At 37.5% G+C, this 15,655-nt stretch overlaps 1 protein-coding gene across 3 annotated transcripts in view; it reads right to left on the bottom strand.

The window, feature by feature from the left end:
* Positions 1–15,655, bottom strand: part of RNF128 (ring finger protein 128) — a 79,855-nt gene that overhangs the window by 16,101 nt on the left and 48,099 nt on the right. For all 3 annotated transcript variants that reach the window (XM_003365831.5, XM_001492036.5, XM_023633276.2), the window contains exon 2: positions 8,874–9,121. In XM_003365831.5, coding sequence (XP_003365879.1) covers positions 8,874–9,121 — 248 coding nt within the window. The remainder of the gene's footprint in view (positions 1–8,873; positions 9,122–15,655) is intronic.

Raw genomic sequence — 15,655 nt, 5'->3', positions numbered from 1 at the left:
GAGTTGTGTTCCTTGCCCTGATATCAAGGTAACCATCTTTTTTGACTAGCTTGGAGCAAGAAGCTAGTATTACTACTTCCTTATATTCATAGTTGTTTTATAATTTAAAAATTATTTTTGATATCTATTACCTCATTTAATCCTTGCAACAATACCCTGAAGAAGATAATATCCCCATTTTAAAGATGAGCAAGTGGAGGCTTGGAAAAGTAAAATAACTCATCCAAAAGGGCATGCAGCCTCTAAATGATAGAGCTGGTACTAGAACTCTGCTCTTCATATTCCAAGATTATTTACAATACATCCATCTACAAGTTAGCTGCCTTTTCAAGTTTTTCCAACTCCTGGATTCTATTGTCTGTCAAATTGTGGCCAGTCCTTACAGTGAACAACCAGCATGCCCACAGGGTCCTGGTCCTGGCCTAGACTTCCAAATGTCACTGCTTCTTTTCACATAGATGATTTATTTAGACACCAAGATGAGAAAAATACAAATGACAAAAAATAGAGCCAACAAGAGAAAATGGGAAAAGGAAAAAATGTAGTTGATGATAAGCCTTTGACAATCATTTTATATTCTGTCTTTAAAGCACTTCTGATTTGGGCTTAAGCAACAAGTACTATGACACCATTGGGGAAATGTACTCACAAGGAAGTGATGCATCTCTAGGGTATTTACTTGATTAAGTCTAATTTCTCATTGAAAAATATTCAATTCAACACAATATAAATACCTGAGTCTCCAGTGCTATGCTTATCAATTTATTAGGAATGAACACTAAATACGTAACTTACTTTAATTTTATCCAAGACTAATGCAAATATAATTTAAGGGGTGGGATTGAAGGCAAGCTTTAAATGTAATGTTCAAGTCTATGCCAATTAGAACAGTAGAACTTACATTAAAACTAATGCTAAAAAAAAGTGGGGGGATAAAAAAAAACGGGACAAAATCCAAGATTCCAGAAGATCCTAAGCAAGGGACTTGATTATGAAGGATCTCTGATAAAAGATTTGCAGCATAGCACAAACCAATGTTTAAAAAAGTAGCTCTGGAATAAAAAAATTTGTTTAAAAGGAAATTTGGATATTTCCAATAACTTCTACTGAGCTTTATAAGGAAAAGAAAAGCCACTTTCTTTAAATATGAATGTGAGACACATGATTTTGGTAAGAAGCACAAATTGTACTTTTAGAGCTTGAATGAAGGTCACTCGCAAAACTGCCATTAGTACTCAAAATATTTCACTGTCACACTGATAGCAAGAGTTTCCAAGATGCATTCATTCCTCTGAAAACTTAAATATGAGAACAACATTAAGACCAAGTAGTTTATCTTAAATACATATGTTTGGATATTATTATTTAAATCAAACTTCTGGGTACCCAAATATGCCTCAACATTTAAAGACAATATGCCCCAGTGCAAACTGTAATTTGTATTTTATTACTTAAAAAACAGAACTTCAAGAGCCAGCCCTGATGGCCTAATGGTTAAAATATGGCATGCTCTGCTTTGGTGGCCCAGGTTCAGTTCCTGGATGCGGAACTACACCACTGGTCTGTCAGTAGCCATGTTGTGGTGGTGGCTTACATAGAAGAACCAGAAGAACTCACAACTATACACAACTATGTACTGGGGCTTTAGGGAGGGAAAAGGAAGAAAAAAGAAGGAAGATTGGCAACAGACGTTCGCTTAGGGCCAATCTTCCCCTGCAAAAAAACCCACAAAGAAACAGAACTTCAAGAATATAACTACTTTGTTACAGAAATTACGTTGGACACTTTTTCAATGCCTCTTGACCATTTCAGAATTCTCTCCTACCCTATAAATTTCAATACCACACTGTTTCTACCTCTTATCATATTTTGTAATTATATTATTCATGTGTCTTTCTCTCCTACTAGACTGTAAGTAGCTGGAAGACTGGGCCTTAATCATTTTTTAAAATTTCTCATAGTGCCTAGTAGTTGCTCAAAGAATAGCTTCTGAATTTAGAAAATAAAAACAGATTTTCATGATTTTCTCATCCAAGTCACAGTTCTACTCATTAAAATCCTCTAGTTCACTAAATTTGGGAAAAGAAAGGTTTAAGGAACATGTATTGGCTTCCTACCATGTGTCAGATTCAACCCTAAGCTTTTTACATGTATCGTCTTGTTTAATCATTAACAACTTTATGGAATAGGTATTTTAATATATAAATTTTATACAAAAGAAAAGATTCAGAAGACTGACTCAAGTCCAGGCAGCTGGTTAGTTGCAGAGCTGTGATTCAATTCAAGCTCAGGTTCTATCTGGCTTTAAAGCCCATGATCTGTCCACTATCGTACACTGCCTCCATTGTGTAATAGCAAAGAAGCCTTTAAAAGGCTTCACATTCCTTGTGAAGAAGATAAATGAAAGAAATAAGAAAAAAACGCCTCAAAGTCAGCTATTATCCAGTCTTCAAATCCGTCCTAAATTGGTTACTGTGATTTGGGGACCTCTTTTAAGCCAGTATTTTATACCAACACACTCTCCCCTCCGCCCCCCAATCCTAAGAGGTACCTGGTCGGGGAATATCTGGCAGCACAGTTGAAGAGTGATTCAAAGAAGCTTGGTCACTGGCCGATCTGCTTAACAGAAGCTTAATGTCACCACTCTCAAAAGCTGTGATCATTCTAGTCACTGAAGAATCTCAGTTATATAGTTTTTTTGGTTCTGAGTGAGACTTTATTTGGGGTGAAAATGAAAAGTCAGGCCAATTCTTATCCTATATTACAATGTTCAATTTTTAAATTATAGTGAACTCAAAGATATTCTACCTAGTTCACTTGTGTATTTATATCCAGTTAAGTAAAATAAATGTTTCAATCTGGTGACTTGTCAGCCTGGTTTTTGGTCCCAAGGCATTCAGCTTTTAGCTTAACTGAAACTCACATGGATAACACCAGGTATGCAGTCAAACCTAATTCCTCGATGGGGGAAGGGTATGCAAAAGAAAGAAAGGAGGGTGGATATAAGCAAACTGGATTTTCCTGTACTCAAGTCACCACGTTTTCAAAATAAAAATCTGGCTCAGAATTTATAAAACAGGATATTAAAATCAAGAAGTATGGTAAGAGGATTCTTTTCCTCAGATATATTTCTGTGAACAAAATCCATGTCTGAGTCACGTTGCTGTTTAGATATATGAGAATTGAAAGAAATCTATTTTTTCCCAACAAAAATCTATGCATAATATTTTAATGAAAGTATTTCTAAAGGAAAGAGGAGGTCCAGGCTATAAAATAGCTCCCCATAATAGGGAACTACAGAGTTGGGAATAAAGAGTGCAGACCACTTGCATGAAGGTGGCCACTGTGGACAGTGTGAGGAAATGCACAGGAAGGAAGAGCAGTGAGGAAAGACTAATAAACTAGGTCCTACTCAGACGAGAATTTGTTTAATCTACTCTTCTTATGTAAGAGCCAAAATAATGGTTTTGTATAAGGCTCTAATTAATTCTCAAATTTAGGCAGGAATGGATACATACATACAAACACACCAACCACAAACGTGTATATATTTATAGCATACGCAGACCCCTGAGAAATCTTCCAGTTAATTTCAAGTACTAGTAGAGAAAATCTAATGTAACCAGAAATATTTCAGATATTTTTAGTCATGTTTTAAGTTCAGGGACAAATTTTAAGATGTTAATGTAGCTTAGTCCTTCCTCATCTGAGACCACAGAGGAGTGCTATCTCTTTGGCAGCAAACTACAAGGACATGTGTGGCATATCTCTTCTCAGGGAACAACACTGAGTCTCAGGGTCTGAGGCTCAGATGGAGGGGCTGGTCACTAGGTAATCCTGCTAGCAACTGGCCATGCTGCCCAAAACTCAGGACCCCAACAATGAAACTAGGTGCATATCATCAGTCTTCATTGTTAGGCCAAGCAACCATGACAAGCTTATACAACATGGTCCATTACTCCAGGTGTGTATAACAAAGTCATCAATCACCAACATAAAGAACACTTTGAGGGCCACATTCCAAGGGCTGGCCAAAGGCCAATCATGGTTCCCTTGGAGACTTGCAAGGAGTAAGCAACTAGATCTACTGTGTTATCTCCTTCCTCACAATCCACCCTCTCGCTCTCGATCAAGGTCTTTTTAACAACAAAACATCATAGTTATTTGGGCTTCTACAATTAGTACAGCATGTATATTTAAGGTACAGTAAGAACAACAAAGGCATATCTAATACTTGCAGAAGCCAATGAAGGGTGAAAATAGGCTCAGAGAAACAATTCTTCCAGTTTATAAGACCATTTCAAATATATTTATATTGTTGTACTAATTTAATTATCTGTTTACTCCCTTGATCTATGGCCACTTGAACTTTGTGATAAACTGTAAAGAGCTATTTAGATATAGTAATGAACTAAGTCTAATCCTTCCTCAGGCCAATCACTCTTTATTGGTATTACATCCTGGGGAGGTTTTAGTTTAATCTCCCAATCATTTGATTATCAAATGATCTACTTATATAAGGTAGCTGAATCTTACCAACAATACCAGTATTACACCATATCACAATATGGTTATGATACAGTTTGGTTTGGTTACAAAATCAATCAGGAAGTATCACAGAGTGTTTACTAAACCTTCCTAGAAGAATTGTTCTTTGCCCATGTATCAGATATTATTATGGACAAGCATTACCACAAGTGGCAATGATTCTGTAATTTCTAGGTCCCATGTTAGCGGAGGACAAAGCCAATCATTTGCCTCAACTCACATTACTATACAGTTATAGGTTCCCACTGACTGTTGTGCAGCAAGGCCATCTCCCTCCCCTGGGGAATCCATGGGTATCATTCAGTATTATCCCTATTCCTAACAGCTAGTCTTATTTTGGCCCATCCTTTGGTCAAGATCAGTCAGAGATTAGCAATGTAAGTTACAATTTCACCCAGAAAATTTCCATAAATTTGGGGATCTGCATGGGTCTCAAAAATGCTCTCCCTGAGCTTTCATAGCTAAAAATGGAAGGCCATTACCCCATGACTACTTGGGCCTCCATTTGAAGTAAAATAGTTAACAGACTCTACTGTGTCAGAGTATATGCTCATTCCCAGTCTTTGAGTGCTGGCATTCTCTAGCATTATGTATTGGGTATGTGTGATCATATTATTGAGGCTTTATCATCTTTCCAAGTGGATTCTCATTCTTTTCCCTCCTCTTGGAAGATGAATCTTTCCAATTTGTCCATTTTAGTGAGTAAATTCTTTTCCTTTGAAAGTCACTCTTCATTAAAAGTAAATTCAGCTTGGGGCTGGCCCCATGGCCGAGTGGTTAAGTTTGTGCGCTCCGCTGCAGGCGGCCCAGTGTGTCGTTGGTTCGAATCCTGGGCGCGGACATGGCACTGCTCATCAAACCACGCTGAGGCAGCGTCCCACATGCCACAACTAGAAGGACCCACAATGAAGAATATACAACTATGTACCGGGGGGCTTTGGGGAGAAAAAGGAAAAATAAAATCTTTAAAAAAAAAAAAACAAACTCATTCTTTAAAAAAAAAAAAAAGTAAATTCAGCTTATTCCATTATACCTAGGTCAGATCCTATTCCACCTAGAGACCTCTTTTATTTCACTGGCCAATGTTTAATCCAACACATGCCTTGTTGCCATTGAGTATTATTGCTTGAGTACAGTTAGGATACATTCACTGTGCCCCAAAATGCTTGGTGTCCCATGCCAGAGTCCAGTATATAGTGGTCACTTCCAAATTCAGTTTAGTATGAGCATGTCATAAGGTTTTCCATAATCTTCCTTGTCTCAGGTTAGAGTTGCTCCTGGTGGGGACACAAATCCACCATGTAATGCCTAACACGTTATTTTCATTCACAATCCATTGATACTTTTCATCTTCTTTAAAAGCTTTTCATCCACAAAAAGGATGATATGTGTTCTCACACATGATACTATGATATGTCAGGCTTACAGCCGCTATGTGCTGCCCATTATATTTGGGCACTTTGGTCTTCAAAATTTATGGTTACACAGTCATTAGTTTGCCTGACACTAATACTGTGTGTCATAATGGTTCAGGGGGAAGAAATTCCTGAATAGCCTAATAAATTTCTCATATTCCAATGAAGCTAAGTGTCTATAACTCAGTTTCATACCCCTTTCTAGTGGTAAAATGGAGATAATGCAGTCAAATATTTAGTGATAGTTACAACCATCATATGCATCAAGCTCTGCCTTTTAAAAATCAATAGGAAGTCAGGAAAATTAAATAACATGTAAATGGAATTCTAGTACTCTTGAATATTTATAAGTAAAAGGGATTATCAGTCATATATTCAACCCTTTAGTCACCAAAGGATAAACAGATATAGCCCATTAAGTAGTGAAAGAAGCTTTCTCAAAAGCCTTCTCTAAAAGGTGAGAAGTTTTAATGCTATTGACCATTTGTGCAGAAGTTAATTTTCATAAAATATATTATAAACTATCCAAACTTACTTAAATGAACGATGAAACCAGAGTTAAATAGCCAACAGAGCTTGTGCAACACCAGGCAGTTCTTTATAACCTGTATCACTTGCCGATGGGGCTTAATGCCATGTTGGGATTTATTATAGCACTTAGACTACATAGACTACAGAAATACATATTCACCATGAACGTATGAAAACCACTCTTGTCATTGTAACTACAACCTTTGAGTAGTTAGTCATACTGGATACCAATTTCTTTCCAACCTCAGAGATAAACACAGCACAATATACAAATGTCAAATATTAACACAGTGTAAAACTATTGAATGGCCTGGTATGAGAATTTTAAACATCCTTTCGACCACAGCTAGTAACAGGCTGAACCTGCCACCAAGGTGATAAGCTGCTTCTCTGAGGAGAAGGACAGAAGTCAATGAACTTTAAACACTGAGTAATCATCACTCATTACCACACACTGGTGTCTAATCTTTAAGAAGTTTTTATAATAAGATTTCAATTTCTTATCTGTTGCTAAATTCAATTAACTGTCTTGCTATATAGAAATCCTCGCTGCTGCCCCACTCCCAAATAAAATGGGTTCATCTTTGCTTACTGGAGAAAGAGTGCATGAAGTGGCCAGAATTGCACTGCCTTTGGAGGAACTTCTCAGCACATATAAAAATGTATTCTTGCCCCTACTGTATGATCAGCTGAAAGCATTAAATCCCTACTGAGTGCTCTCGAAGTGGCACACCATTCTGTTGTTGTATTGAGAATACTAGGGAGGAGGAGTTAAGAAATGATGCAGGCTTGGGCCAAGGCGGAAGCAATGGAAGTGGTGCGAGGAATCAGATTCTGGGTATATAGTGAAGGTAGAACCAATAGGATTTGCTGATGGAGGTTATATGGGAAGTGAGAGGGAAAAAAAGAGGAATAAAGAATAACTCCAAGGTTTATGGCCTGGGGTCAAGAGAAGTTCTTTTGAAAATGGAAGCACTGATAGCATATTTGTGTGTCCACAGTAACAGAAGACAAGGCAGAGGATATAGACATAGATGCAGATAGATGGGTAGATGTGGTGGGAGCCTGTGGAAGTACACTTGATTACTTCAACTTTCTCAGTGAAATACGATCCAAAATACAAGAGTAAAGTTGGAGGAGGTGTTCGAGGTTTAAGGAGAAAGAAACACATATGATTACTCACCTAGGAAAGCAGGAGAGGAAATGGCTAAGAAAACATCACTCTGAGTTTGTGGTCATAGATTTAAAGTGAGATCGATCTGTGTAGATGTGGATGCTTTTCAGCTACTTCAGCTATGCAAAGTCCAGGCACAGAGTGGGAAGTAGGATTTAACCAGAGTTCGATTTTATCAGTAAGTATAACAAAAGAGAGAGAAGTGCCAAGGGGACTGAAGATGTATGCATGGGAGTGACCATGGAAGTTAAGCTGTGTCAGGGAGAGAAGTAAGGATATCAGGGGGATGAGGGGCAGTTTAAAGGGGGTAGGATCAATGCCACACAACCATAGGTACTTCCCTGTTCAAAGACACTTTGGTATTTTTGCTCTATTATTTCTATACTTTGTCCCTGTTTATACATCAGTTTTTAAAATATGGTAGAAATTATGAACATGTGACTCTGTTTGAAGCCTAGCACCATATCATGCACAATTAGATCTCTAAACCTGTTTTCTCAGGATAGTCAGCCTGGTCTTTCTTCCCAGTCCTGCCCCCATATGCGAATATACACATGCCCAGGCACGTATATACATGTAAAATAATAGTGGTTACCTTTGGGTGGTGACTATAGTTTTTTTGTTACATGGGTTTTGAGTGAAGGTTTTTTTCCCTTTGTACTTTCTAATTTTTTAAATTTCTACATTGAGTATAAAATGCTTTTGTAATTTAGAAAATATTTAAGAGAACATATTTATACTCATATATAATTAAATGTTGGCTGTGCTCTTTTTTTTTCTTTGAGGAAGATTAGCCCTGAGCTAATATCTGTGCCCGTCTTCCTCTACTTTATATGTGGGATGCCTGCCACAGCATGGCTTGATAAGCAGTGTGTAGGTCTGCACCCGGCATCTGAACTGGCAAACCCTGGGCCACTGAAGCAGAGCACACGAACTTAACCGCTATACCACCAGGCCGGCCCCAGCTGTGCTTTTTAATGAGGTGTTAGAAGACTTAATCAGGCAGGACTAAGGCCATAGACAAATTACAGAAAATAAAGGATTTGAGAGGATGGAAGCTGACATACTTTTAAAAACTACCAGGTTTTATAAAAACTATGCATGGATCATTATCTAGCAAGTGAAGTATATTAAAATGCATGACACTGAAACTATAATTAAAACAGCAAAATATCTTTAAATTGGAAGAAAGGACCATTACAAACCTGCTTTCTGCTTTGAGCTCTTGCATTCCGTAATCTTCGAGCAGAATAAAAGATAAAATAGCCCACAGTTGCTGCCGTAATAATGAAAAAGGACACAGAAACGAAGAAAATTGAATAGTGATTCACCCAAGGGCCATGTTTTTTCCCTACTTCAATGACCATTGTTACTTGTATGCCTCTCTGAATGGATTGTAGAATTTTTGTGCCTTTCAGATTGCCAATCATGATTGCAACAATGTCTCCTGCACCTGTAAAATAAAAAGGAATTCAGTCTTAGTTTGGTAAAGCATTGTTGGTATAAAAATCCAATTGCTAAAGCGATTTTAAATGATTCCCAATGAGAGAAAGGAAGAATACTTATTCATTCAGTTAACATTTATTGAGCACTTACCATCCATATATAAATTATAGCGGATATAAACACGCTGAGACTTGGTTATCGATCTTAAGGAACTCATAGTTTAGTAAGGAAGCTATGATATATGTATAACAAATACCTCCCCTCTCCTCAGGTTAACCACCTATAATTCAACAGTACTGAGTTTGGGGTTCAATTTGCCTCTTATATGAAGGCCTTCCTAAAGACAAACAGTCCCCTGGGTGGTAGAGAATTGGGTTAACATCCCAGGGAATCTGAGATTTGGGAAAGACAGAAATATTTAACTATATGTTTCCCAGTTTATAAGGTGATAGACTATCTCATGACCTCACTACTAAAATGTAAAAGAATGTACAGATCAGGATTAGTAATTTGAGAATAATAATGTTTACAAGCCCAAATGTCCACGTGCCATTTTCCGGTATCCTCAAAGCAATATAAAATGTGTCCAAGGTGCTCTAAGATTTTGCACGGACCTAATCAGGTTAGCAGTGACTGCAACATGTAGAATTGATAGAAACGTATGTTTCTATTCAACACCAACCAAAGCCAAGCCTGAAATTAGACTAAGCTTATTACATAGTCCAATAGTCTAAGTCTTGGTCTAAACACCTAATCTCTGTAACATCTCCCTCTCTACCCCGATTACATAAATGTTGTGAAAAAATAAAGAACAAACATCATCTTTCCCAATGTTGTGAGAATGTCAGATTACTCGTGTTATTCCAATGCTTATCAAGGTTTGCATTCCTTCTAGTTTATATGACCTGAGACCAATAATCTTAATCAAAAGAACAGAGCTCTTTGAATGTTAAGAGATTACAAACAAGAGAAACCTCCCACTGATACTAGGTTAAGGAACTAATCTTGGTTAATGATCAAACTCCAATCTGGAATAAACACAACCACACACACACACTCATATACACATGATTCTAAAAAGCCCTTTATACTGGAACTTAAATACAAAAGTACAATATTAAAATAGTATTCACACTTTCAGTGATCAAATTAGAGTACAAACCATAAATGGCAACGTACATAGCAGAATTATTAGCCAAGTAATCCCTTAAATTTATGGTCCCCAGTGGCCAAAGTCTTCAAAAGATCAAGATCCTCTCCTTACTTGAAGTTTACTAATTCAGAAAATATATTCATAGGGTATTATTACAGATCCCTAAACTTCCAAAAGACATTATTTTTACATATGATAGCCATTTAGTTAAATCCTTTTATAATTTTACTGACTCATTTGCCATCACTCAGTTTGGTAGACACTGACAACTCACTCTCTTTTAGTTTACATGGGGAAAATCTCAAAAGCAATGGAGTCAGAAATGCCTTCTGTTGTATCTTTTCCCTCTATCAGTATATCACCCAAATATCCCTTATGGCTCTAGAGAATTGGATATTTTGCAAGAGAGTGGCTCATTTTTCTACTTATCTGGGGGCTTTAATTTTCTAGCTTTGGCACTAAAAGCACAGACATTATGTCAATTATCTTTTGTCATTATTTGTCTTTTCTCTACAAGCCATCTGTCGGGAAAATCTCTGCTTATAACGTTTTGAATAATTATATAACCTAGCATTCATTTCTGATATTGTAAACTGCATAATCTTTGCAAGCATAGATAATTCTAAAAATCAGGTTTTGAAATCTATTTCAAATTCTATTATAATTCTAAAGATTTCTTTTTAAATCATAGATGTGTCCTTATAAACTTGTTTGACTAATAGAAATAGGTTTTTATTGTTTTAGAAGATATGAGGTGGATGGCAGGGGTGGATGCTCAGGAACATACTGGCCATTGTGGCCAGATGGAGATTAAAAAAGAAGGATAGTCGAGAAATGTACATTGTCTACACATAAGGAACAATGCTATGCTTCAATCACCCTAATGTATATTCATACATGCTATATATAGTCCAACTATCTATTGAATTAGCTTTCTAATCATATAAAAGACCTATTTCTAAGCATTATTATATATCTCCTCCTTCCCACACCCTTGCTACTATTTAAAAACTGCTCCCCCTTCACTGTTGCCAATTACAGTTAATGGCGTCACAAGCCTCTGGTCACCTGGTTTAGGAACCTCAGGATCATGTTTGTGGGCCGGCCCAGTGGTGCAGTGGTTAAGTGCACATGTTCCACTTCAGCGGCCTGGAGTTCGCTGGTTCGGATCCCGGGTACAGACATGGCACCACTTGGCACGCCATGCTGTGGTAGGCGTCCCACATATAAAGTAGAGGAAGATGGGCACATAAGTTAGCTCAGGGCCAGTCTTCCTCAGCAAAAAAAAAAAAGAGGAGGATTGGTGGCAGATGTTAGCACAGGGCTAATCTTCCTCCAAAAAAAAAAAAAAGAAGAATCATGTTTGAATACTCACTGCTAACCTAGTCAGTCATGTAGATGCTATTACCTTGGCATCTCCCATCATCAAATCCTTCTTTCCGTTTCTGTTTCCTATATAATATAGGCCCTCATAATTTCCTTGCCTGAACTGCTTCAGTAACTGGTCACTCTATATCCAATTGTCCCCCTTCCCTTAAAGTTTCATCAGACTTAACCTCCCTGGTTGACTTTTGCCATCAGTTGGTTGGATCAGGCCTCTTCCCTGCTCAAAAGTCTTTAGTGGCTCCTTATTACTCATTAAAGTCTGACTCCTTAGCGTAGCATTTAAAACCTTACATGATCTGGTCCCAACTGACCTTTCCAGTTTGATATATCTCCACTACACCGCCCGTCTCACGAACACTCAGATCCAGCCACATGGGATCGGCTATTGTCATTCACTTTTCACAACTTTCCTTTTGTTCATTCTGCTCCCTCAGCCTAAAATGTTCTACATCTGCTTTGACACTCCCCACTCCTTCTCTGCCTGTCTATGTATTACTCAAATTCCAGCTCAAATGCTGCCTCCTATGTTATTTTCCCAAGTTCCAAATGAGAATGTAAATGTTCCCTCTTTGTTCTCCTGTCACTTGGTTTTTAACCTCTATCTAGTACTTTATTTTGCTTTGCATTTCAATTGGCATGCCATACTCCCACTCTAAATTAAGAACATTTTAAGGGCAGAGGATGTCTTTTAATTAACTACAGTAATACTTTCCTTTATCTGGTATTGGCAGGGAATTAGGTGTTCCATAATGAAAAGCTTTACACTAATATTTAATTTTAACAATTTTGAATGGGCATTTTAAAAAGTAATCTATACTGCCTTATTTTCCTAACTCGGATATACTGATTACAATGAATTATCGACAGTGGACCATCTTTGTAAGCCATTATTTAGTATAGTGGTAGGGTTACCTGTTCCAAAACTGTTATGATTTTTCACCAAATTCACAGATTTTTGGAGCGGGACTGGACCTTAGAAATCATCCAGTCTGACTTACTTTTGAGTTCTCCCTTTGAGCAATTTTCTTTGGGGGAGGGAAGTTCTCACTTGTTTCTCCCTTCTTTCTAATTTTATACTTCTAATCTACTGTCAAATGAAAAGTCAATCAAGCTTGGATCTAAAGAAAGAGTAAAGCAGGCTTCCAAGGAGAGCCTGAGGGCTTCAGCGCAAGTAGCCTCCAGATATTTATATAGGTTGCTCAGTGACATTTCTGTTTACTTCCTGAAACCTAACTATGCTCTGGATAATCGAGGTTGCCAGATAAGATTTATCTCTAAACTAGATGCTGTTCTAAGTGCTTTACATTCATTAACATATTTAATCCTTACATCAACCCTATAAGGTAGGCATTGCTATTATCCCATTAAAGATAAGATTGACCAGGCTGGCTGGTGGCGCAGCGGTTAAGTTCGCACGTTCCACTTCTCGGTGGCCTGGGGTTCGCCGGTTCGGATCCCGGGTGCAGACATGGCACCACTTGGCACGCCATGCTGTGGTAGGTGTCCCACATATAAAAAAAAATAGAAGAAGATGGGCACGGATGTTAGCTCAGGGCCAGGCTTCCTCAGCAAAAAAGAGGACTGGCAGTAGTTAGCTCAGGGCTAATCTTCCTTAAGAAAAAAAAAAAAAAAGATAAGATTGACTAACTTGCCTAGGATGACATAAGCTAATAAGTACAGAACTGGTATCTAAACCCAGGCAGTTTGGCCCACTGTTTCTGTTCTTCGCCACCATTCTACATCAGTTCTCTATCTTCAGTGAAACCTAAAGCTATTATTTGACTGTAAAAATGAAAAATTAAATAGGAATATTCTGGGCTGTAGTGGTAAATGTTTGACTGGCTCTGGGGGTGGGGCGTGGGGGAGGAGGAGGAAGCCTTGATTTGTAGTGTGTGCCAATTTCCAGGGTGTAAATACTACTCTCACGGCCATATGAATGTGGAGGTGGGAAAACATGGGGACAATTGGTGGAGCCAGCTGACTCCAGCACACCACTGGACGTTATAGAGTCAAAATTTAAATACAAGTAGTATTCAATTCAAAACTTCTAAGTTGCTTTGCTTATTCTTTTCACTTATTCATACCTACTTTGAAAAACCAATCAAAGTTCAAGTATACTCCCAAGTTAAATCTGTTTTTCTACTCGCTGCTCTGTTGAAAACCACAAAATAAGATATGCACCCTGAAACTCCAAAGAAGAACAATCAGACTTCTTTTTGTGGAACAGAAAAAAACCTTTCTCTGATTGGCATATGTGGGTGTTCTGCTAAAGCAGGCCTTGCTGATCCTGTTTCGCCCTTAAGCTTCCTCCGTCCTTAAAATATTGGAGACTCAAGGGGCTGTTATTACACTTCAGCTGATTCCAAACCTCTCAAATTAAAATTAGTGACTTTGTAAGTGATCTTTTTAAAGCACCACAAAATATATTCTGTATATAGTTAGCCATTTGTTATAAGCAACCTAGATGTGGTCGTATTCAGGACTTATTCTGAATGTTTAAACAGAGATTAAACATCTCTCTGATGTCTGGTGTGTTGAGGAATAGAAAGTGGAGGGAACACTGGGCTGCATCTTTTGCCTGATGGAGGTAGGGCTGTACTACGTTTCCAAAATCAAGTCTGGCAAAGGAATAAGACTGCATTTCTTTTTCGATCTTTACGGAATTTCCAAATTAACTTTTCATTTCATCCTGTTTTTCCAAAAAACATAGCACCCATCCCCCCAAAAAAAGAAAAGAAAAATCTTTACTATGCCCAAAGTGTCTGATGAGGAAAACTGACCATTAATTGACAACAAAGCTCTATGGCCTAAACTCTGATCACAGAACAGCTGTCATTTCAGGATCTGAATCTCTCAAAATCTGCACTGTGTTGCAAAGGTGACAGTGAGCCCATTTCCACCCTTTTCTTTCCCGGACTGTTAGGCAAAATCATTAAGACAAATTATAAAACTTATTACTTAAATGCCAGACTAGCTGACTTATAAAGATAAATCAAGGATTTATTTATAAATTTTAATGTGTTATATCTGATAAATAAATTTTCAGAGTTGAATAGCAGAAAAAGTTGTCATTTTTACAATTCTAGTGTATTAACACCACTTTATATTTGACAATTTAATGGTCAAGAATAGCTAACTTAGACCCTAATTGCTTACACACAAGTTCCTGGCTCCAGTATAACTAAAACAACACTTACCTTGATACGACAAATGTAGCAGTCACTCAGTTATATAAGGAAGCCTTGAACTGCCTACTTCAAAATCGTTAATAACATGTCATGGCTAAAGTTTTTCATATTTTCACCCTGCTATCTAAAGTGTTTTGGGATAAGGGACAAATTAGGAATAGGGAATAAGCAGCAGAAGAAATGGAGAGTCCAATTTCAAATGTTCAACAGTGAACAAAGGTTTCGGCGTCCACCTATCTTGGGAACAAAGGTAATCAAATAGGCTGCAGCAGATCTTCCTGCTGTCAGGAAATATCTTCAATTAAAGCATCAATATAAATAATAAGAGCCTACCCTCAGCACTACTGGCAAAAAATACTTTCTAGGTATTATTCATAACATAGAAATTTGATCTAGGATCCTGCTGGTGGCCAATCCCTTTAACTTCTTTCAAAAAGCTAATGATATTATGGTTATGGTCTAATCTTAATTATTTACTTGTGGACACAGACAAATTAATTGAACAAATATTTATCAAGTGCAAATTATGTAGTAAGTTCTATGCTTCTGGACCTTTTCCCCCCACTTTTAAATATTAATGTGTTAAAATGTAAAATAAATTCTAAAACATTTACAATATATGAAATATTCTAAGCACAATGATGGCATACTTATGGGACCTTGGGATTCAAACATAAAATACAAGGAAGTGAGGAGAGCTGTTCTAACATCTCTTTTAACCAGTACTCTGCTTTTAATATTAAAAAAGAGAGCATTCAAAACAAGAGACTTACAAGTAATAAGGGCAATTGAAGGCCAAAGTAGCTCTTCTAAA

This window comes from Equus caballus, chromosome X, assembly GCF_041296265.1.
Source record: "Equus caballus isolate H_3958 breed thoroughbred chromosome X, TB-T2T, whole genome shotgun sequence".
Lineage (NCBI taxonomy): Eukaryota > Metazoa > Chordata > Mammalia > Perissodactyla > Equidae > Equus > Equus caballus.
This window is presented reverse-complemented; position numbering and strand designations above follow the sequence as displayed.